Source organism: Sinocyclocheilus grahami, unplaced genomic scaffold (genome assembly GCF_001515645.1).
Source record: "Sinocyclocheilus grahami isolate Dianchi unplaced genomic scaffold, SAMN03320097.WGS_v1.1 scaffold1741.1, whole genome shotgun sequence".
Taxonomy (NCBI): Eukaryota; Metazoa; Chordata; class Actinopteri; order Cypriniformes; family Cyprinidae; genus Sinocyclocheilus; species Sinocyclocheilus grahami.
In genome coordinates this window covers 85040-106773 of record NW_015506920.1, presented here as the reverse complement: position 1 = coordinate 106773, position 21734 = coordinate 85040, and the positions used below count along the sequence as shown (strand labels likewise).

Here is a 21734-nt window from a genome sequence, read left to right as displayed (position 1 = left end):
TGTGTCATTGGTCATTGTAAATCCAAGCATCTCCTGAGTTGATGATGAGCATATTGTGTGAATATCAGCAGAAAGCTAACTTTACTTTGAACTTAGAGCTTACAGAACAGGGTCTTTAACTGGTCAGATTCCAGCCGACTGATATCAGTCTCATAAGACTGCAGGTGTGCTGATTTTCTGGAACAAGGGTTTTAACTCTAAAAGCATGCAAGAAGATATTTGATTTGTTGATCAACTTCCGTAGCCCTGCCACTGCACACACACTCTTAAAAAGGAGGTTATTTTTAGGCATTGACGGTTCCATTAAGAACCTTTAAAATCCATGGAATCTTTCCATTGAACAAAACAGTCTTTATAGTGGAAAAAGATTCTTCAGATTATTAAAAATGTTCTTCAATCTAAGACAAAAACGGTTCTTTTAAGAACTGATCACTGAAAGGTTCTTTGGAAACCCAAAATTTCTTCTATTGCATCACTGTGAAAACACCCTATTAGGAAGCATTTTTAAAGAGTGTGCAGTAGTTCTTAAGGCAATGCCATGCGTTTACTATGGTGTTCTTGGTGCTTGCTTTCTGGACTAATTAAAAAAAAAAAGAAAAGACAAGCCCACTCCCATGTCTCTTACGTTTTTATAAACTAAATGTCTTTAAAAAGTAATACATCTCCTAAACAAGCCGTATAATTTAAGGGGTCATTCATGTCCATCCCCAAAGTGTAAAACACAGAGGTATGGGGTTATTCAGATCACTAACACTAATGCCGGGAACACCCTGCATGATTTTGCACGAGTAGCTGGATTTCTGTTCAGTCTAGTTGCTGTTGTGTGCACACGACACGACAGAGGTTCATTCATTACACAACCTTTCAGGTGACAACTCTGGTCTACAAACTACATTTCACAACTGAACCCTCGCGAGAAGTGATACAGGAAATAATGTAAGGCTGCCTGTGAGACAGTTCTCGCGCCAGCCTGGATCTCTTCCTGTTAGAAACTGTAGCCCACAAGAAGCTTGCGATACAAGTCTGTATGCTGGTTTGCAGTAAAAAAAAAAAAAAAACCTGAACAGGCAATGGTGGCTTGCAGAAGCTATGCGTGCTCTGTCACAGGTCTATGACTCCTCCCCCTGAACTTCCCGCTGCCCTGTATCTTGCTCTCTCATTGGCTGTAGGTCATCGCTGATGTAATTTTCCAGTCAAAATAGATTTCACACCGCAGGACACGATGCAGTTTCGGGCTAAAATCGTTCAGTAAGTATGAATCCCTGCATGTATGAGCAACAGTAAGCAAACATCATTCAAAACACCAATGATCTGCAATATGGGTTGATGCTGCGCAAATCACTTGACAAATTACTTATCGCTGGAAACTGATTTCTCATGACACAGGCTGAACATAAAGGACAATTTGGAATGAAAAGGAAGCATGTTTGTCTGAAAAGCATAAAAAAGACAATTCACTTTAAACACTGAATGTCTGGCGTGTCTGTGCAAAATGATAGCTCGGCAGTCCACCAGGCAGTCTAGGTCCCTGTCAGCCGTGGCACTCTCTTCTTCTCGTCTCTGTCCTCCGGGGACGGCCCTTCAGAGGGCACTGGGGTAGAGCAGGAGGAAGGCACGGGCCCCGTCAGGGTCAGACTCTCCATGGAGTCGGCGTTGAGGAGGCGCTGGTTCTCATGCTGGGGGCAGATCACGTAGCGGTTGGGGTGGTGGACTTCTACAGTGGCCACTGAGCCCGAACCCTTCAGGGCCCCGAGAGCACACGGGACCCCCATTATGGGGTCCCAGCCCCCCACGGCCCCCAGCTCTCCGGAGGTCTCCTCCATATTGACATAGAGTATCTCATCTGGGTCTTGGCTCGGAAGATCTTCCAGGACCTTCTCGAGCTCGCAGCACAAGATCTCAAAGCTCGGCCTGTCCTTCGGGCTCAGCAGCCAGCAGGAAAACATCAGGGAATAGCTGTGAAAACACACAGATGGCAAGAATGTCAAGCACTGCTTGTCTCATGATTGGCTGTGATGTTGTGATGTTTTTCACACAAAAAATAACAGTCTTTTCTTCAGACAATGCTCTGGTTTGGCTGTAATACAGACACATGTAGGGCTGGGAATCCAGAGCTGGATTTTATTCAGTACCGTTTCCAGGTTTTTAAATAACATACTGAATAGGACACCATACTAAAATACAGATGGTGTTACTTGCACTTCTATTCAGTAGTGTCACAAAATAAAAAGATTTTGAGTTTGCAGTCTGAATGGCTGACCACTGGTAAAAGTGTCTGTAAAACCAGTTTGGAAGTTAATTTCAGTCAACAGCATTTGTGACAATTTTGATCATCACCATTTTATTTTTATTTTTTGATCATGAAATATCTGCTTTACAGTGAGGCGTTTACAAGTAAATGGGGCCAATTCTCATAAAAATGATCACTATCTGAATAGTATAGCCACAAGATATAAATAAATAACATAACCTTTCTGCTTCATACTCTATTTTAATATCTCTATTATCAAATAAATAAATAAATGATCAAATAACAAATATTGTCAAATAAATAACAAAAGCCTTCACTTTGTTGCTGTTTCAGTGACACAGCAATAACCACCACATGACAATCACATCAGTCAAAGTTTTGTTGATTCTAGCACTGCATTGGTTCCTTCTATACGCATTCATAACCCAGCAGTGCTACTTCCTTTAAAGCAAAGCTTAAGCTGAGGATGAATGTAGTGTTAACCAGAGGTTAAATATATGTTAAGCCAGGTCCAAGCACAGTGTGAAAAGCCATGCAGGTTTTTGAAAGGCAAACTCACATGCTGTCGAGGCAGTCTGGAGGCTGTTTCAGACGGTTGCCCTGCCTCAGATAATCATAGATTTCACTGTTTTCCACTCCAGGGTACGGTGTCTGACCTCGAGTCGCGATCTCCCACATTGTCACTCCAAATGACCACTGCAGGACAGACAAATGCACCTTCATAAACTATATGAACGCTCAGAAAGAGAGCAGTAAATGATACTCACTACTGTAAAACAATAGATTAAGTTACAGAGGTCTAACAAATTATTACATTTTGATAGCTTTGGAATAATGTGCACCGATGCATCATTCTCAAAAAGACCAGGCACATGTATTTTAATGTCAATTATGAATCTCTCTCTACATTGTAAATATTTTTAATGCTCTAGTGTGAATAGGGATCAGAAACACGTCCACTGCTACGCTTGTTCTAGCTCTGGAATGCTATGAATCTGTTCTTTATCATTGTTTATCAAATCGAGGATGAATTACCACGTCACTTTTAGTAGTGTACACTCTGTCCGCCAGACTCTCGATGGCGATCCACTTGACAGGCATCTTAGAGATGCGCCCTTGTCTGTAGTAGTCTCCGTTATAGATCTTCTTCGACAAGCCAAAGTCAGCCACACACACATTCATGTTCTCATTTAACCTGGTTACCAGAGATCAAATAAAACACTCAAATCAATATAGTATGGAGATTTCTGTATTAAGCAGCAGTGTACGAAGCACATGAGCTGTGTGTTTGTTTCCATCAGCACTCACATGCAGTTTCGAGCTGCCAGGTCTCTGTGAATGAAGTTTTTTCTGCTCAGGTACTCCATTCCTCTGGCGATATCTGTCATGAACTTCACTAGCATCTGAGAGGGCAGATACTACACGAAAGAGACAGAGATAATCCAAATATTTAAAACATCAATGATTTTTTTCAATGTAATGTAACATTAGTAAGTGAAAGTTTTTTTCTTGTTCTTGCTTTGACAGATAGGTGGAGCCAGAGACTTTCCCAGATTCTGCTCTGACCACAGACAATAACAGAAATCATAGACCAGTGGGCTTTTAAAAACACTTCTGCGGTACAACATGTTCCTGAGAGAATGCACTGTGCCTGACGTCCGTGCTTTAGAGGAACTTCATTTATGATTACAAAGGAGTTTCACAACTCTGACCATGAGAATGTGCATCTAGCCACAAAACAAACCAGTCATCAATTAGATCTTGACAGAATCATTCACTGCGATTGCATCAGAGAGAACGGCCTTGCTTTCCTCCAGTGTTTACATTTAGCAGCGATGGTGTAATGTTTGTTAAAAAGACTTCTTTTAGAGAGAAATGCTTGTGCCAGATAGGACAAGCTGTGTCTGTATGAGACACTTTTTCAAATTTGTGCATAACATCCAAAATATTAAACTTTTTTTTCACAGATTCAGATTTTTTTTTTATTCAGATAAATACATTATTATTTAAAGGAATTGTTCACCCAAAAACTAAATTTACTCACATTGATGTGGTTCCAACATATTTATTTCTTTATTTAGTTAGTATGAACATTTTTATTTATGTTTTCATTTTATGAAAAAGAGCATGATCATGAACATCTTTTCTGAAAGAAAGTCACAGGTTTGGAATGACATAAGGGTGAACAAATGATTACAGACCTTTCATTTCCGGGTGAACTGCCTCTCTTTTAATCTCTTAATCGATGCTAAAGCACTCTTCTGATCTACATCTTAATGCAGTTTGCCATATATCGTTTTTATTTGCCCGATCCCCTCAGAGCTTTTCAGTGCACTCACCACAGGTGCGTCTCCAAGTCTGGAGTACAGCAGGTAGCTGTGGAGGTCGCCGTGCTTCATGTAGGGAAGAATGACGACAGGAGACGGATAGCCTTCACTCTCCACCGTCTGCAGACACACACCTGTCACACAACACAAACCATCACGCTCATCCAGCCTGTCTCACACTAGTTCTTACTGGATATTCAGTTTTACTCTGAAGATGTAATTCATGTGAAGAGGCACTGGTCAAAATATTGAATTGCTGATGTCTGTTTTTATTCTGAGCTCATTCAAGTCTGCTGCAACTTCTTTCATGTCCTTATTTCTGTGATTAAAATATTCTCAGCTACTGAATACGATGCACTTCAATAATTCTGTGTATTAATATACTGTGTTAATGTGTTTCCTGAAGTGTTAGACCATGTGACTGGCCTCCTGTTACTGTATTTGTCGAGATGGAGGAGAATTTCATGTTAATGAAAGTAAAACTTTCTTGTCGTTTTTTTTTGCCGGGAGACTGAAAGAGTGAACATACTTACCAAGAAGCCGCATGACGTTCTGATGATCGAACTCCTTCATGCACGCCGCCTCTCTCAGGAAATCTTCCATTTCAGTGCGAGTGCAGATGGCAACTGAGCAAAACACAGCAGGAGGATGAGGTTAGTCTTATGAGAATGATCACAGGTGTTTTCAGATATGCTGCAGTCACTTTTGACTCACTTTTCATGGTCTTCACTGCCACTTTGAGCACAGAGTCCTCCTGAGTGAGCGAACCCTCCATCACAGAGCCGAACTCACCTACACACACACACGCACGCACAGACACACACACACATCCCATTCAGTCCAGACAATACAGCACGTGGTTCCCTACGGCAGTTACGTAACGCTCACCTTCCCCAAGTGTTTTTCCCAACGTTAGCTTGTGTCTGTCCACCATTACATCCTGTAGCTTTTGCTTGAGCTCATCGCTGATCCCCAGAGAGTTCACTGAGAAAAGAACGAGCCATCTGAGAGATCAGCATCCAATTTCAAAGCTGCTTTGAGTGTTTTCAACAACATGTGAAAAAAACAATAGATTCTTTAAAGAGAAACCTGGTTTTGACACTGACACAATGCTCTCTCTGTAATGTAATATGATCATCAAGTGACACAATCAACCAAAGTCAGCTGAGAGTTAAAGGTGATACCTTGCTGACGCTGAATACACAATGATTTTTATGTTTACACTTGCTTTATTTCAAGTGTCTGCAAGTTTACATGAACTTGCTTATCATGTGTTATGTACATGTAAATCTGAACCTTTCTGAAGAGACAATTGTCTGTTTTATTTCTATTCAGATGACAAAATGAGAGGTACTATTGGAATGATATTTAGGACACAATTCAAAAGGAGTTGCAAATTGTATTTGCCAACCAGAAAAAAGAAGCAAAAAGAAAACTGCTGTGAAAATTGTATTTGCAATTGTATTGCGTTTTCAATTTGTGGACGCATACATTGTGACATAATCCAAATTCAATTGCAAATTGCGCATTTGTGTTTCCATTTTCTTTTCCATTTATGTAATATGTCTGTCAAATTTTAAATAGAAACGCAACGTCCACTTGCAATTGCGGTTCCAAGGTCTTAAGAGTTATGATTCTGTCTTTTTGGAACAGCAATAGAAAATCACCATTTGGTGTTTCACTTTCTCTGCGTCCTCCAACCCGCACAAAATTCAATGGAATCACAATCCCCTTCGCACTTGCATGTCCAATGCGTATCACAGTCAGCTGTCAATCAGTCTCAAGGGCGGGGTTTAGTGATCTAGTGGGAAGGTATGCCACGCGTTTACTGGTGGAAAACAAAGCACCATTTTCATTTTTATTCAATCCACAATCCAAGAGATCAGAAAAGAAAAAAAAAATCCCGTTCAATCGCAGCTCATGTTCAATTTGTAGGAAGATGCTCTGAATTCTGCTTCATTTTTATTCATAAACTATATTTGTATCTAATTAAACTACGGATCCAAGGCACTTCTTCCAGTTCCAAAATGTTAAAAAGCCTTTATTTAAACATGGCTCACTCTAGAAACATTAAAAATGACTAGAACACTTGCACACTGATGCATTTCGGCCATCCAGCCTTCCTCAGAGTGTGTCAAGTACAAAATTAGTCACAGGTGTAGATATAATCAGTTGCTCAATAGAAATGGGAGAAACCAAAATACTCATTACAGGGGGGACCAATAGCATCATTAACAATTTCGAAATATAATCACATGTACAAAAACAAAAACAAAAAAACATTATATATATAGATATATATCTTGATAATAATAATAATGATTGTACTGATAATCATTTCACAAATATGGAGTTAAATCTAATTCCTCATTCAAACCAGGAAAAATGGTGGCTTTTAGCTGAAAAATCCAAAAGGCTTCCCTTTGTAGAAGTCTTTGTAATCTATCACCCTTTCTAATCGATCCAGTTACAATTTCCAAATCAATAATTCTTAAAGTAGACTAATTTGAGTCATGTGTAGATGCATAATGTACTGCCATGGGGTAATCTTTGTTTCTTGTACGAATTGCATTTTTGTGATCCCATAATCTATCTTTCAGTCTACGTTTAGTCTGACCCACGTAGAGACAGTTACAAGGACATTGAAGCCTATAAATTACATGCGTACTTTTACCATTAATGAAGGATCCAGTTAAATACAGTTTCTTTGTGCAAACATCCATAAATGATTTAGTTTGAATTACATTCTCACAATGATTGCAATGTCCACACTTAAACATGCCTCGTATTCCTCTGTCCAACCATGTTGTCTGTTTCATAGCAGGCAAGTGACTTCTCACAACTCTGTCTTTAATTGTAGGAGCCTTTCTATAGCTCACAATTGGAGGCTCCTGAAAAATCTCACGTAGACTTGGATCACTTTGGATAATCCCCCAGTTCCTTTTTATTATACGCATGATGTCATGTGAGACAGTACTGAATTCCATAACAAAATATGGTTGTGTGGAGCTGTTCTTCTTGCTTTTCTTGTTGAGTAGGTCATCCTGTTGTAGTGGTGACACTTTATTCAAAGCCTGATCGACCACTCTTTTCTTTAAAACGATAATTCATGTCCATAGCCAGACGATGAAATTCAGAGTCTTGATCACATATCCGTTTTAATCTTTGGAATTGACCCAGTGGAATGCTTTCTGTCAGATGTTTTGGATGAAAGCTCTTTCCGTGCAAAATGGTGTTACGATCTGTATTCTTTCTGAAAAGTGAAGTATGTATACATCCATCTTGATCTTTATAAATAGAAATGTCTAAAAAATGTATTTTCTCCTGATTGTATTCAAGGCTCAACTTAATACATGTATTTATGGAATTCAAAAATGCATGAAAATTTTGTAATTCGGTTTCATCTCCTTCAAAAATCATGCAGATGTCATCAATATATCTGGTCCACCATTTTATTTTCGTAAAAAAAGGATTAGTCATAACATTAAACACACACTCCTTCTCCCACTGTCCCAAAAAAAGATTGGCATAATTTGGTGCAAAACATGCTCCCATAGCCATACCTTTAACCTGTTGGAAAAAGTTATCTTCAAACACAAACACGTTATGTTTCAAAGTCCATTCCGTTAGTGTCAGGATAAATTCTGCTGGAGGACTCTCATCCATCAATCCAGATGTTATGTAATATCTTAAGGCTCGAAGGCCCTCATCATGGTTGATGTTAGTATATAAAGCCTCCACATCCATAACTACCAACAGAGAGGCAGGATCAACAGAACCAATATCCTTGTTTTTTTTTAATTGCATCTGTTGTGTCCTGAATATAGGCTGGAAGGGTGGGTACCAAAGGCTTAATAAAATAATCAATATATTGTGAACATGGTTCCAAGAGACTCCCATTATTAGAAATGATAGGACGTCCAGGAGGTTTGTTCAAATTTTTGTGAATTTTTGGCAACATATAAAAACATGCAATGCGTGGATTTTTAACATAGAGACATTTTAATTCATTATCCATAATCCAGCTCTTTTCTCTTGCATCAGTTAATAAAGGTAGCAATTCTTTTTTCATAATTTCTGTTGGATCATTCCGTAGATGTTGATAAAAGTCCTCATTTTTAAGTTGTCGATAGGCCTCTTCTATATACAAGTGTCACGAATCCGGTCCATGAACTTTCCTTTTCATTGTCTCTCGCACCACACAAACTGTTGCAAAGCACCCCGGACTACATTTCCCATCATGCATTGCACTGATTGCACTCAGCACGAATTGCACACACCTGTTTACACTGATTGCACCCAGCTGGTTCATATCACTCCCTCACTATTTAACACTCACTCTGATCCCTTCCCTCTGCCGAGTATTGTTTCAGCATTTATCTCTCTCCTAGAGATAGCTACCTTACGGAGCCCTTGTCATAGCCTTAGCCTTAGCCTTAGCCATAGCCTTAGCCCTAGTCGTTTGTCATAGCCTTAGCCATAGCCTTAGCCCTAGTCGTTTGCCTTAGCCTTAGCCTTAGCCCTAGTCATTTGTCTTAGCCTTAGCCTTAGCCTTAGTCTTAGCCCTAGTCGTTTGCCTTAGCCTTAGCCCTAGTCATTTGCCTTAGCCTTAGCCTTCCCGGTTTCTGATCTTCGCCTGGTTCCCTGGATTCACCCCTTTTGTCTTGCCCCTTTTGATTCTGTCTGCCGATCGTCGACCTGTGCTAGCTCTAGGACTATTCTTGTGTTTTGCCCACCATATACCTGTTTGCCCTCATCTGACCCATGCCTGCTGTATGACCACGTCTCTGTCTGTGTCTAATAAAGCTCTGCGAATGGATCCGCAAGTCTCACGTCTCGTCAGCCCCGTAACAACAAGTCTCTACTCCATATTACAACAGCTCCACCTTTATCTGCTGGCTTAATGACCAAATCTTTATTAGTTGATAAGGAGATCAATGCATCTTGCTCTTTTCTTGTTAGGTTCTTTTTCGATGCCTTAATATCCTTCTTAAAAAGTAATTCTACATCATAATTGACCTTTTTGACAAAGGTATTAATGGTTGCATTCTGGATTGGAGGCAGAACGTAAGATTTTGGTTTAAACTTAGAGGGATTTCTTGAAGATTCTTGGTTCTCTCTTGACATGTCAGTCGGTATTTGAGTTGTTCGTCCATACCATGCTCTCAAATGCAAATTGCGATGGAAACGAAATAAGTACATTTTAGTTTTGAATTCTGTTGTTTGAAGCGTCGGAGCAAATGAGAGGCCTTTTGATAAAACTTGTACAGCATCATCTGTTAATGGAAAACTTGACAAATTCACTACAGTGTCCTTTTGGTAAGACTGCATGTACTCGGACGCCGTTGATTGTTTAACTGTCTTCTTTCTTTCTCTTGCTCTTGAATGGTTCATTATTGGTTTGGGCTGTGACTGTAAAAAACTGCTGGAATCAGCTCTACTATCAGAAAGGTAATTATCATCACTACTGGTAAAGTTAAAAGAGACTGAAAGTTCGGTGCGCTGTGTTCTCTTTTCTGACAATCCTCTCTGCTTATTACGTGTTGGTCTTTTCCAGGTGTAAACCCTTCCATCATTATAATCCTTTTTATCTCTCTTAAATTTGTCCACCTTCTGTTTCTTTACATTTTCAGTAAATTTAAGCAGTTCATCCTGTAATTGGACTTCCAAATTTTCTTTTTCTTCAGTCACTGCATTATTTTCAAGTTGGTTTCTAATTTCATTTATCTCCTATTGAACCTTTAGTCTATCTTTTTTGGATTCTTCAATCAATAGTAACATTAAGTCTAGTGAACATTTGTTAAGGATAGCCTCCCATTTCTCAGTAAATTCCTTATTGTCCATGCTATGGGCAGGAAATTTTCTAATACGTAATCCCCGTGGAATGAGATCATGGCTCCAGTAATCAGAAAGGGTAATTGCATTCAGTTCAAGCTTCACATCTTTTTGGAGAAGTTTTTTCAATTTCATGAAAGTACCCGTTAAGTCTTCATTAACCTCCTCAGATGTATTAGATGTGCTCAACAAAGTCCCTGCCACAATGATATTTTGGCCCTCCTCATGAGAAAAAGATAAAATTTTCTTACGTTCCATTGTTGTACAGGGTCTTCAAATTATCCACCAGTTCATTCAAAGATTTGTCTCAGCAAAACGCAGGAAAGGTGTCCGTGGAGCCACTCCAAATAGAGGTATAACCCAATGTCCTTACATTAACAACTCAAAGAAAATATATTGGAGCGCTACTTGCTGAAAGGACCTCCGTTTAATAGTCCCAGAAGGTGCTCTTTGGTAGGGTTCAAAATTATATCTATAGAAACTACGGATCCAAGGCACTTCTTCCAGTTCCAAAATGTTAAAAAGCCTTTATTTAAACATGGCTCACTCTAGAAACATTAAAAATGACTAGAACACTTGCACACTGATTCATTTCGGCCATCCAGCCTTCCTCAGAGTGTGTCAAGTACAAAATTAGTCACAGGTGTAGATATAATCAGTTGCTCAGTTGAAATGGGAGAAACCAAAATACTCATTACAGGGGGGACCAATAGCATCATTAACAGTTTTGAAATATAATCACATGTACAAAAACAAAACAAAAACAAAAAAAAATTATATATATATATATCTTGATAATAATAATAATGATCGTACTGATAATCATTTCGAAAGGACCTCCGTTTAATAGTCCCAGAAGGTGCTCTTTGGTAGGGTTCAAAATTATATCTATAGAAACTACGGATCCAAGGCACTTCTTCCAGTTCCAAAATGTTAAAAAGCCTTTATTTAAACATGGCTCACTCTAGAAACATTAAAAATGACTAGAACACTTGCACACTGATTCATTTCGGCCATCCAGCCTTCCTCAGAGTGTGTCAAGTACAAAATTAGTCACAGGTGTAGATATAATCAGTTGCTCAGTTGAAATGGGAGAAACCAAAATACTCATTACAGGGGGGACCAATAGCATCATTAACAGTTTTGAAATATAATCACATGTACAAAAACAAAACAAAAACAAAAAAAAATTATATATATATATCTTGATAATAATAATAATGATCGTACTGATAATCATTTCACAAATATGGAGTTAAATCTAATTCCTCATTCAAACCAGGAAAAACGGTGGCTTTTAGCTGAAAAATCCAAAAGGTTTTCCTTTGTAGAAGTCTTTGTAATCTATCACCCTTTCTAATCGATCCAGTTACAATTTCCAAACCAATAATTCTTAAAGTAGATGGATTTGAGTCATACATATTTGTATCTAATTGACATAATAAATTATCAGACACAATTTCGAGCCACACACAGGACGAGAAGTGGCTGACCTAAGGGCCTGAGACAGCATGTCCTGTCTGACTGGGAGACAGCATGGTGACCCTCCCAGCAAAGCGATTAAATCTGGCATCCATGACTGTTGAGGCCAATCTGGTGCCACCAGCAGGACTTTGGACTTCAAAATTCTCACCTTGTCTAAGGCTGAAGGCAGAAGTGGGAGATGAGGAAATGCATACAGGAGTACTGGGGGCCATTCGTTTGCCAAAGCATCCACCTCTAGGTGCCCTCTGGGGCCCACCATTGAATACCACAGGGGACAGTGTGTGGTTTCCTGTGTGGCAAAAAGATCTACTTTGGCCTTCATGAAACGAAGCTAGATGGCCTGTACCACTGCTGGGTGAAGTCGCCATTCTCCTGGCCTGGGACCCCCCCTTGACAAGAGGTCGGCTGCTACGTTGTCCTCTCCCGGCAAGTGTACAGCCCTCACGGACACCCCTTGAACATGTGCCCATAACAGGAGATCCCGGGCCTTCCAGTGTAGGGATATTGAACGTACACCACCCTGGTGATTTATGTATGACACGACTGTTGTGCTGTCTGAACGAACAATCACCTGCTTCTCCTGAAGCTGAAAAGAACTAAGACTTCGTCTTTCAGAGACCTGCACTGTGTCTCTTCTCTCAAAACAGTAGGAACAATCCCTTGAAATTGGGGTGGCTTGTATTTGAATTGGAGCCTGTATCCGAACTCCAAAGTGCTCAGCACCCATGGACATTGAGTGCATTTGCGCCAGTGGAAGAGGTGTTGACTGGAAAAACGTGGGGCCAGAGGTTGATAACCGTCAGTAACGGTTTCTCCCTCCTGCTGCACGTATGCTGGAAGACTCTGCCTTTCGTGTCCTACGAAAGGACTGCCGGACTCCTTGGCTTGGTCTTATGCAGACCAGCGCTGACCTACGAAGGCCTGGTTTGATGATTCTGCCCGAGCCCAATTTCTGCTCCCAGCTGATGTGTTGCCCACGAGTAGCTGGTGCTCTATCCACTGATCGAGTCAGTTCTCTTGTTCTACGAGACTGCTCCAAGGCTGCTTCTGCATGGGGTCCAAAGGCCTCCCCAGGCACTAATGGAGCTGCAATGACTGCCATGCAGTCTTGATCTAACAAATTAGCTTGAGATAGCCATACCTGACGGCGTGCTTGAACCATATTGGCCAAGGATTGCCCCAGGGCTTGGGCGTGTGCACTTGTTCCTCTGATCAGCATATCAACCTCTCGCAATGTTTCTGGGATGTTTTCCTCCTCTGTCAAAGTGGAGGAGAAATCCTGCAGCAGACCCTCTAAATAAACCAAGAGGAGAGAGTTTGTGCAAGCAAGTCTTGCCGACAAGGCAGAGGCATGATAGGCTTTCCGCAGTTGACTGTCAATTATTCTACCATGCTTGTTAGGGTGTGTAGCATCTCTTCCAGTCCTGGCCATAGCCCCAGTCAGCATAGCAAATGTGGGTCCGATCTGAGGAGCTGTAGCAAGCCCATAAGTTACTGCCCCTGCCAGGTTGCCCAGCTGTGCCCTAGGGAGGGCTGTAGAACTAGGGGCCTTCCAGGAAGACTGCAACTCCATTATAAAATCAGGAAGTATTGGCAACCCCTCTGTTTTACGATGCTGAGGGCCTCTATCAAACACTGAGGTTGATGTTGAAGCAGCCTGGGAAGGCAGTTTTGCACGCTCGGCTGCTCTGGAAATCACTGCTTTATCTGAAGGGTCCAGTGCAAAAGCCTCTGAGGCCTCAGAAGCACTATCCCCTGTTTCTGACTCAGAGATGTCCTCTGGTTCTGAAGGCACATAATTTTCATCCCTTCCAAACACTCCAGACGCTGCCAGTGAAAGCTCATCAGGGTGGCGGCATGGACGTTTTGATAATGGCACCCCCAAGTCTTGAGGTTCTGCCACCCATTACGGAGCCACTAACAAAGTGTTCAGGGTCTCTTGCATTTGCCTTGCATTTGCTTCTGAAGCTGACCCATGTCCCCTTCCACATGCTTGCATTTACAAGCTTGTTTACGTCTGACACCCTCTTAATGAGGATCCCGTTCAGACCGAAGTGGCTCTTTGCCTGCAGGCATCTCATAGGGTAAACCAGTGGTGTTCTCCTCTTGCATCATAAAAGAAGGAAACTTAAATTAGTTAGATAGCTTTTGTCTCCAGAGATGAAGAGGCCTCTTTGTCTGAATTACAATAAAACTCCCACGCTGCGATCACAAACAGCTCTCCTCTACTCGGTAACTTTCACCCTTACAGGTGAAGAGGCCCCTCTTTGGCTGTTTGTTATGAAATGCCTATAAAATATATATATAAATACAATTATAAATATAAATATATAAATATAAATATACTCACCTTACGTTTTGTAAGTGAAACACACACACAACCACGGTAGCTTTCACCCTCACGGCGAAGAGGCTCCTTTAATCACACAACGCACTTGTTTACAAAAAGCATGTGGCAATGCGACAGTTTAAACCCTCGCGGAAAAAGAGACTCCGGTCAGCCAGATACAACAAAAGAACGCACAGCGAAATCTTACCATCAAACAGCTTTCATCGATAGGTAGGAGGCAAAAAAAGAGAAAGAGCCGGCTACATCGCACCTGTATTTATAGACCTTGATTGCAAGCGGGGCATGGTTAATTTGATATAACGTCTCCTGACAGCTCATCCTTAGCGAGGCTGACGCATACTGTGGCGTGTTGACTGAGATGAAATAGAACTGAGGTTATAATGAGGCACTTCCAAAGGAAGTAAAAGAGAAAAAAAACAAACAGAAAAAAATAACAGGCATTAAAATACTCACTGATGAAACAGTTTGTGTTAACATGATTTTAGTGTGTGGTTTGGTTCTGTAAGGCACTGCTGTCTTCTGTAGAGCTGCTTTACCGCTGAAATGCATCTTACAGACACTGGAACTGAACTGGACTGAATTAACACTGAACTGACTAAAGCTGAATAACAATATTGCTGCCTATAGCTGATTGATTAACTTCACACTGAAATTGATCTGAACTGACTTGTCTTTTAGAGCTGCTTTACAGCAGAATTACAGTCTCCATAGTTGAGTTTCCATCAATGATTCTGCTATGTTCCTGTTTATCTCTGTGAAGCTCTTGTATAAAGTGCTATAGAAATAAAAGTCACTCTTTTTTCAAAAGTGGTATTCTCATCTAGGAATTTGTTAAAACTTGTTAAAAGTTTATCCGTATATGTAAAATTGCACATTAAGCCTGATAAATAAATGCTGTAAGAGTGTTGTTCATGATTATTTCATGTTAGCTGCATCAGTTTAAAGCGTATGGATAGGAGTTTGTTGAGCAATACTGATGGTTCACTTCAGTAGCACTGTATCTAAGAACCTGTAAGACATTATAGTACAAGCTGTTTACAACCATGTAAAGTATTAATACCTGCATATTACCAAAGTAATGTGTAATGAGTGTGTGTGGCATTGAAAGTATGTGTGTCTGTTTGCTGAGGTTTATTAATTCCAGCTCTGACTTCATGATAATTTACTCAAGCATCTACACCAGCAAGTTTCAGAGTGTGTGTGTGTGTGTGTGTGTGTGTGTGTGTGTGTGTGTGTGTGTGTGGCGGTTTTCTGTCAGGTTTTAAAGTCAATAACATTTCTCATGAATATGTGATGTTATCTATTGGTCTCTGTTTCTATGTAAACTTTTCCCTCTCTCTATCCAGTTTTGTTGCTCCTGCATGTTGAGGCACATTGGTGTCAAAATGTCCCTGTCAGAGACAAATCCACCAGTTTTGAGGGTGAAATGTGATAGCAGGCTATGAGTGCACGCTCATTTCCTTCACAACTCTCAAACAACAGTGAAAACATCTCAAGTGTGCACAGAAGGGAGTCTGGCTGATCTTCTGTCATGAAATACACTCTTGAGACCATTAACTTACATATCTATAACTCACATCATGATGAAATGCTGAATTATATGACAGTAAGGGTACTTATTTGCATATTTTCTGAGAGACATAGCAGTACTTGCAAGACAGCAAAAAATAGTGTTAAAGTTTAAGGTAAGTTTAGGTTTTAGTCTTCAGTCTGTGCAAATGAATCACTGCTGTCATGACACTCTGAAGCTGGATGTGAGAATCAACACAAAACAACAGTTTCTTTGCATTAAAGGGTTAGTTCACCCAAAAATGAAAATTAGTCCATAAATTACTCACCCTCAAGTTATCCTAGGTGTATATGACTTTCTTCTTTCAGATGAATCCAGTCGGAGTTATATTAAAAATTGTCTTTGGTCTTTCAAGCTGTTTAATGGCACTCAGCGGGTGTTGCATGCATCAGTCCAAAAGAAGTTAAATAAAAAGTGCCCATCAATAATAATAAAAAGTGTCTCACACGGCTCCAGGGGGTGAACAAAGGCCTTCTGTTGCGAATCGATGCTTTTTGTGAGAAAAATATCCATATTCAAAATGTAATAATTACTTTAATGTAGCTTGCGCCAACAGTTGTACACGGAAGTGCTGCGCATGCACCGGTGAGTCTCGTGAAAACCAACGTTTGTTAACGGGAGCAAAGGAAGCAAAGTTTCCTTACTTTAGCAAAGGAAAACCAGTCTCCTCTTGGCTTTTATCGAAATCCTCCGACATTCTTCTTTACAAATCCTCGTTTTGTACTTCTAATTAGTGACCGTTGTTTTGTTTTGATCTCTCCGCTGTGTTTCCGTGTTTGTCACTTCTGAGCGGCACATGCACAGCGCTGAACTCATACGTCATCAGCCCGGAGTTGCTTCCGTGTACAACAGTGAGCGCAAGCTACATTAAAGTGATTATTACGTTTTGAATATGGATATTTTTCTTACAAAAACGCATCGATTCACTACAGAAGGCCTTTGTTCACCCCCCGGAGCCATGTGAGACAGTTTTTTTTATGGATGGGCGCTTTTTATTTAACTTCTTTTGGACTGATGCATGCAATACCCGCTGAGTGCCATGAAACAGCTTGAAAGATCAAAGACAATTTTTAATATAACTCCGACTGGATTCGTCTGAAAGAAGAAAGTCATATACACCTAGGATGAGTGGGTTAATTTTCATTTTTGGGTGAACTAACCCTTAAAGACCAAAATATGTGGTCTTAAAATACCAATCACACTTTAGTGTGACACTTTCCTGTCGCTCAGACAGAACATCAATGCCAAAGTCATGGGTCTGACTGCCAGGGAAAGAACTGATAAAATGTAAATGTGTAACTTGAATGCAATGTAAGTCACTTTGGATAAAAGCATCTGCCAAATGCTAAATCTAGTATGCTAATCATAACATGACATCATCGATAATTGTTGAATTTTGAGCATTCTAACAATAAAATGAAAGGCATATTTTCAAACTTTTCAAATTTTGGTGAAAAGGAAAATTAGAACGCCTACATAAGACGTGGAGAAGGGATTCCCACGGATCAGTTCTCGAGCAGGTGTTCCTGATCTAGTTACAGCTACATGTGTGAGCAAGTAAAGATTCTGTAGGCTCCGAGCAGTCAGGCAAAGTATTACTGGAGAGAAAGCAAACTCACGTGTGGCTTCTGTTGTGCGTCGGCTGTACGTTCGACGAGCTCGGTATCGAACGACGAGTTCACCGCTCTCCATCATGGGTTCAAACGCCTCACTTTTCAACAACACACACAAATGCAACTCTTTAAGCCCACATATTCTTCACATGGAATAGTACCTCTTAGTATTTTTCATTACTTTATTCAGTTATTATATTTTTGGTAATGTTATATCTAAACTATACCTGTTGTAACCATTGCTAAACCAAAATATGTACACTTAAAACAGCTCCCACATCTTCTCAGTACTTTATTTTACTAAAAGGAATGAAGATTGACCCCATGGGATCAGGATGAGAGTTTTGTGCCTTCTAGTTCCTGTCCCTTAGCTCTTGTCTCATGTAGGGTTATGAGGAGATGCTGGAGACTATCCCAACATCCTGCTAACAGACATACACATTCACACTTACAACTACAGACAATTTAATGTCTGTAGTTCATGTATGCCTTTTCATTTTCCAGTTAGGTTTAATAGTAGCAGTAGCATCTCTGCTCACACCCACAGTGTCAGAATACAGCAAAAACAGCAGAAAGCCTCATTACTACCCACCCAAAGCGTGTCTCCTTCCGCCTCAGCCTGGTCACGTACACGGCCAAGAGCAGAGTGAGAGCGACGGCAGTGGCGATGGCCATGACCACATACCACCAGTGCCAGGAGAATGCCGGAGCACTCAAGATACCTTCACACAGACGCAGAGAAAGAAACTCAGATTTAAAATGTCCAGACTGTCAATGTAAATTAGATTCTAAAGAGGAATGCAAGCACTGGAGTGTGGAAACCTAATGAGCTGCCTACTTAGGATATGGAGCTTTTTCTTGAACAGTTGTTTATTGAGGGCTGTGAGTGATGATTTTCGGTAAAGCTGAGTAAAAAGCATTGACTTCATCAAATCTGACTTGGCACTGGCAACTGGCTGGACAGATTTCAAACAGGTCTGAAATCTGCCTTACACTAGAAGAGCATTACCAACGGGCATCTGTCGCCACCTGAGACTTTGTACTGCAAACTAGTCACAGCCAGTATTATTTCAATTACAGAAGCAGCTGTGAGCTGTAGTTTACGTCTAGTTAAGTCACCCCAGGCTAGATTCAAACTTGGGTTGCGTAAATAAGCCATACCATACCTCTCACTCCCCACCAGGCCAATATCTGATGTGTCTTTATATTTTATCATGGTCATCTGTTCAGAGACTAGAGACTGAATGTATGTTTTGTTCAGCTCGTCACTGGTTGAATTAGCTCATTAAAATGACCTCAGTGCATATGTGTCCATATTTACAGCAGGGCGTTGCTTCTAGAGAACGTCCGAAAGTCTTTCCACATGCCTCCCACTCAACAAAACTCCTCTCAGGTTTTGCCTGCAACTAATTTCCTCGCATTTCTTTCTGTTCATTTCTTGCCCTCATATCTCTTTTTATTTCCTCTTTTCTGAGACAGCAACAGCAGACAGAAAGAAAAACAACAACAACAGCAGCATTTTAAGAAGGGCTCTAAATAAGGGAAGTAAAAGGAAAAGTCCACTTCTATATTTTGTGTGGGTCCTATTTTTGTGGGACGAAGTGTTCCCAACATCAAATAACAACTTCATTAAAACACACAAGTACAGAGGTTTCTGTGAGGGTTAGGGTCAAGGTAGAACAAATATAATTAGATCAATGTAAAAACATGTACAAGTCAGTAAGAAGTTCCCATAATGGTGGGTGTGTGTGTGTGTGTGTGTGTGTGCACGTTTTTGTGACATATGAAGACACAAATTGTATAATGACATGGGTATGACATAGGTATTACAAGGAGAAGGTGATTTATGAGGACATTGCCCCATGTCCCCATATTTCAAAACGCTTATAAATCATACAGAGTGAGTTTTTTTCAGAAAGAAAAAATGCACACAGTTTCCTTTAAGGGGTAGGTTTAGGTGTAGGGTTGGTGTAGGGCAATTGTACAGCTTGTACAGTATAAAAACCATTACGCTTATGGAATGTAACCACTATTCCCAAAAACAAATGTGTGTGTGTCACTCACCTCTGGATTGCCCCGTTTCTGCAAAACATTGCAAGGAAAGAGACCGTGAACATTCAGTGGAACTGTTTGACCTGTGAGAATTTTAGATGTGATTACTGTCTGCCTGCTTTCATACCTGCATGAATGAGTGTGATGGTTTGGAGGGGCGTCCAGGGCCCCTGTCCCGCTCCGGTGTATGCACACACTCTAAAGGAAACATTCGACAGGGGGGCTGAGAGATTGACAAACAGCTCTGTGTCCAAACCTGTGTCCACCACAACCTGCAGACCAATCCATCATAAACAACAAAGCAATCCAGTCAACATCAAACACTACTTCCTGAAATCTGACAGATTGATACAGCTATTTAGTATAGAGAAAACAAATGATAAAAAATATAAACATGGTAATGTTTTTCAGAGATGGAGGAATGGAAATCCAAAAGCAAACACAAATATTGTTGTCAGTGTGTGTGTGTGTGTGGTCACCTGTTCCATGTTAGGTGCGCTGTACTCCATCATGTATCCCTGCAGCCGTCCATTCATCTTTCCAGGAGGTTCTGACCATCTCAGGAGCACTTCTGTTCCATTCACCACAACCGTCACATTGTCTGGGGCTGTATTGGGAACTAAAACACAAATAAAATAGCACAAATTAACATTCTCGTTCAAATTGTGAAATAACCCAGGCTCAATAGAAATATGCTACTATACCTACATTTCTCAAAACTGCAAATTTCACTGCAGTTTCCAGGCGAAATGAACACTAGAGGCAGTACAACGCCACCAACGCCATTGTTTTCACACAAATTATGATTACAGGTGTAGATTATTGATTAATAAACACTTTTTGATTTTTCAAATCACATCTGCACTGTGTATGGATTTTCTGATGTAGTAAACTGGTACAGCATTGCACATGTGATGTAAAATGACTAATGAAATAAAAATCACATTTAACTGTTTCTGAGAAAATTGAACACTGTGTAGTGACAGACACTGGACAGACTTTGAAACTGCTGTGAAACATGCTACAAGCAACTCAATATAAGAAAAATGATTTAGTTTATAGCACTTCTTGTGGAAATGTCATGTAAAATACGAAAAACACAAAGAGCTGTCTATTTTAAAGAGACAATGCGAAAACCTGTGTACACGTTCTGGCCAGTAAATTTCCTCAATTTACCCTCCGTCACCAAGTAAATCCTGGATTCTGGCTGTAGCATTTTAACAGGTGTAGAATAGTGTGAAATATAACAGGCGGGTTTGGGAAACCACATTAAGAACAGACACAAAGATGCTTTGACAGTTTTCAGAATCCATGAGAATTATAATTTCATGTGTGTAAGTTCAAGTATCCCAACACTGAGAACAAACAGAAGAGACAGAGCTTAAGCTATGACAAAGGGAGACACTTACTAATAAATGCCCCATGCATACAGTCGTGGTCAGAATTGTTGGCACCCTTGGTAAATATGATCAAAGAAGACTGTGAAAATAAATCTGCATTGTTAATAATTTTGATCTTTTATTTTAAAAAAATCACATAAATCTAACCTTTCATTTGAGAATAAGAATTTAAAATGGGGGGAAATATCATTATGACAAATGTTTTTCTCTAAAACACATTGGACACAATTAACGGCACCATTTTATTCAATGCTTTTTGAAACCTCCATTTGGCATGATAACAGCTCTGAGTTCCCTTTCATGGGAACTTCGAACTGCGTCCTCTAGGGGTCGCTATGGGGAATGCCTCGTCGTGAGCCGTGTCTGAAGCATACATTGAAAAAACACCAACTCGTTGGCCGGCGACAGGCATGACGTCACTACCGGTGCAACTATAAAATAGGTGCCGGGAGCACACATTCTCTTCTTCGTCTTCATTGACTGTTTTGTTTGAAGCGTGCATTTCTGTGGTAAGAGCGATCTATTCATCTCATTATGGCGAGCACTAGCAAAGCATTTAAGGATGTGTGCATCCGTGTTGACGTTGTTTAACATCTAATGACACACACGATCTATGCGTTGTTTGTTTGGGCAAAGAGCACGCACGCGATGCCTCCGAGGGGGCAATCAGCATGCACTGCAAGCGTTTTTTCCAAGGGAAAAAGCTCTGCTCTCATTTGTCTCTCTTTTCGAGGAAAGAGGGGCAGCCATCTGCTTTCCGCGATTCAGGACCCGCCGCTGCTGAGGCACGGAAGGGAATGAGCTCGTGGGGATCACAGGTGGATCTGGCCGATGAGTTTGAAGGGGGGTTT

General features: G+C 40.5%; 1 protein-coding gene across 2 annotated transcripts in view; it reads right to left on the bottom strand.

The window, feature by feature from the left end:
- Positions 1-423: 423 nt before the first annotated feature.
- The window catches only part of LOC107572376 (tyrosine-protein kinase receptor UFO-like), a 35989-nt gene continuing 14678 nt past the window's right edge, over positions 424-21734 (bottom strand). Inside the window, exons 7-19 of one of the 2 annotated variants that reach the window (XM_016258811.1) lie at positions 19963-20102; positions 19611-19755; positions 19496-19513; positions 18024-18153; positions 17438-17529; positions 5467-5562; positions 5293-5370; positions 5112-5204; positions 4591-4712; positions 3560-3669; positions 3287-3446; positions 2811-2947; positions 424-1956 (exon numbers count right to left, since the gene is read on the bottom strand). In XM_016258811.1, the coding sequence (XP_016114297.1) occupies positions 1521-1956; positions 2811-2947; positions 3287-3446; positions 3560-3669; positions 4591-4712; positions 5112-5204; positions 5293-5370; positions 5467-5562; positions 17438-17529; positions 18024-18153; positions 19496-19513; positions 19611-19755; positions 19963-20102 (1757 nt within the window). In that variant the 3' untranslated portion in view covers positions 424-1520. The remainder of the gene's footprint in view (positions 1957-2810; positions 2948-3286; positions 3447-3559; positions 3670-4590; positions 4713-5111; positions 5205-5292; positions 5371-5466; positions 5563-17437; positions 17530-18023; positions 18154-19495; positions 19514-19610; positions 19756-19962; positions 20103-21734) is intronic. The other variant, XM_016258812.1, reaches the window with a different exon arrangement.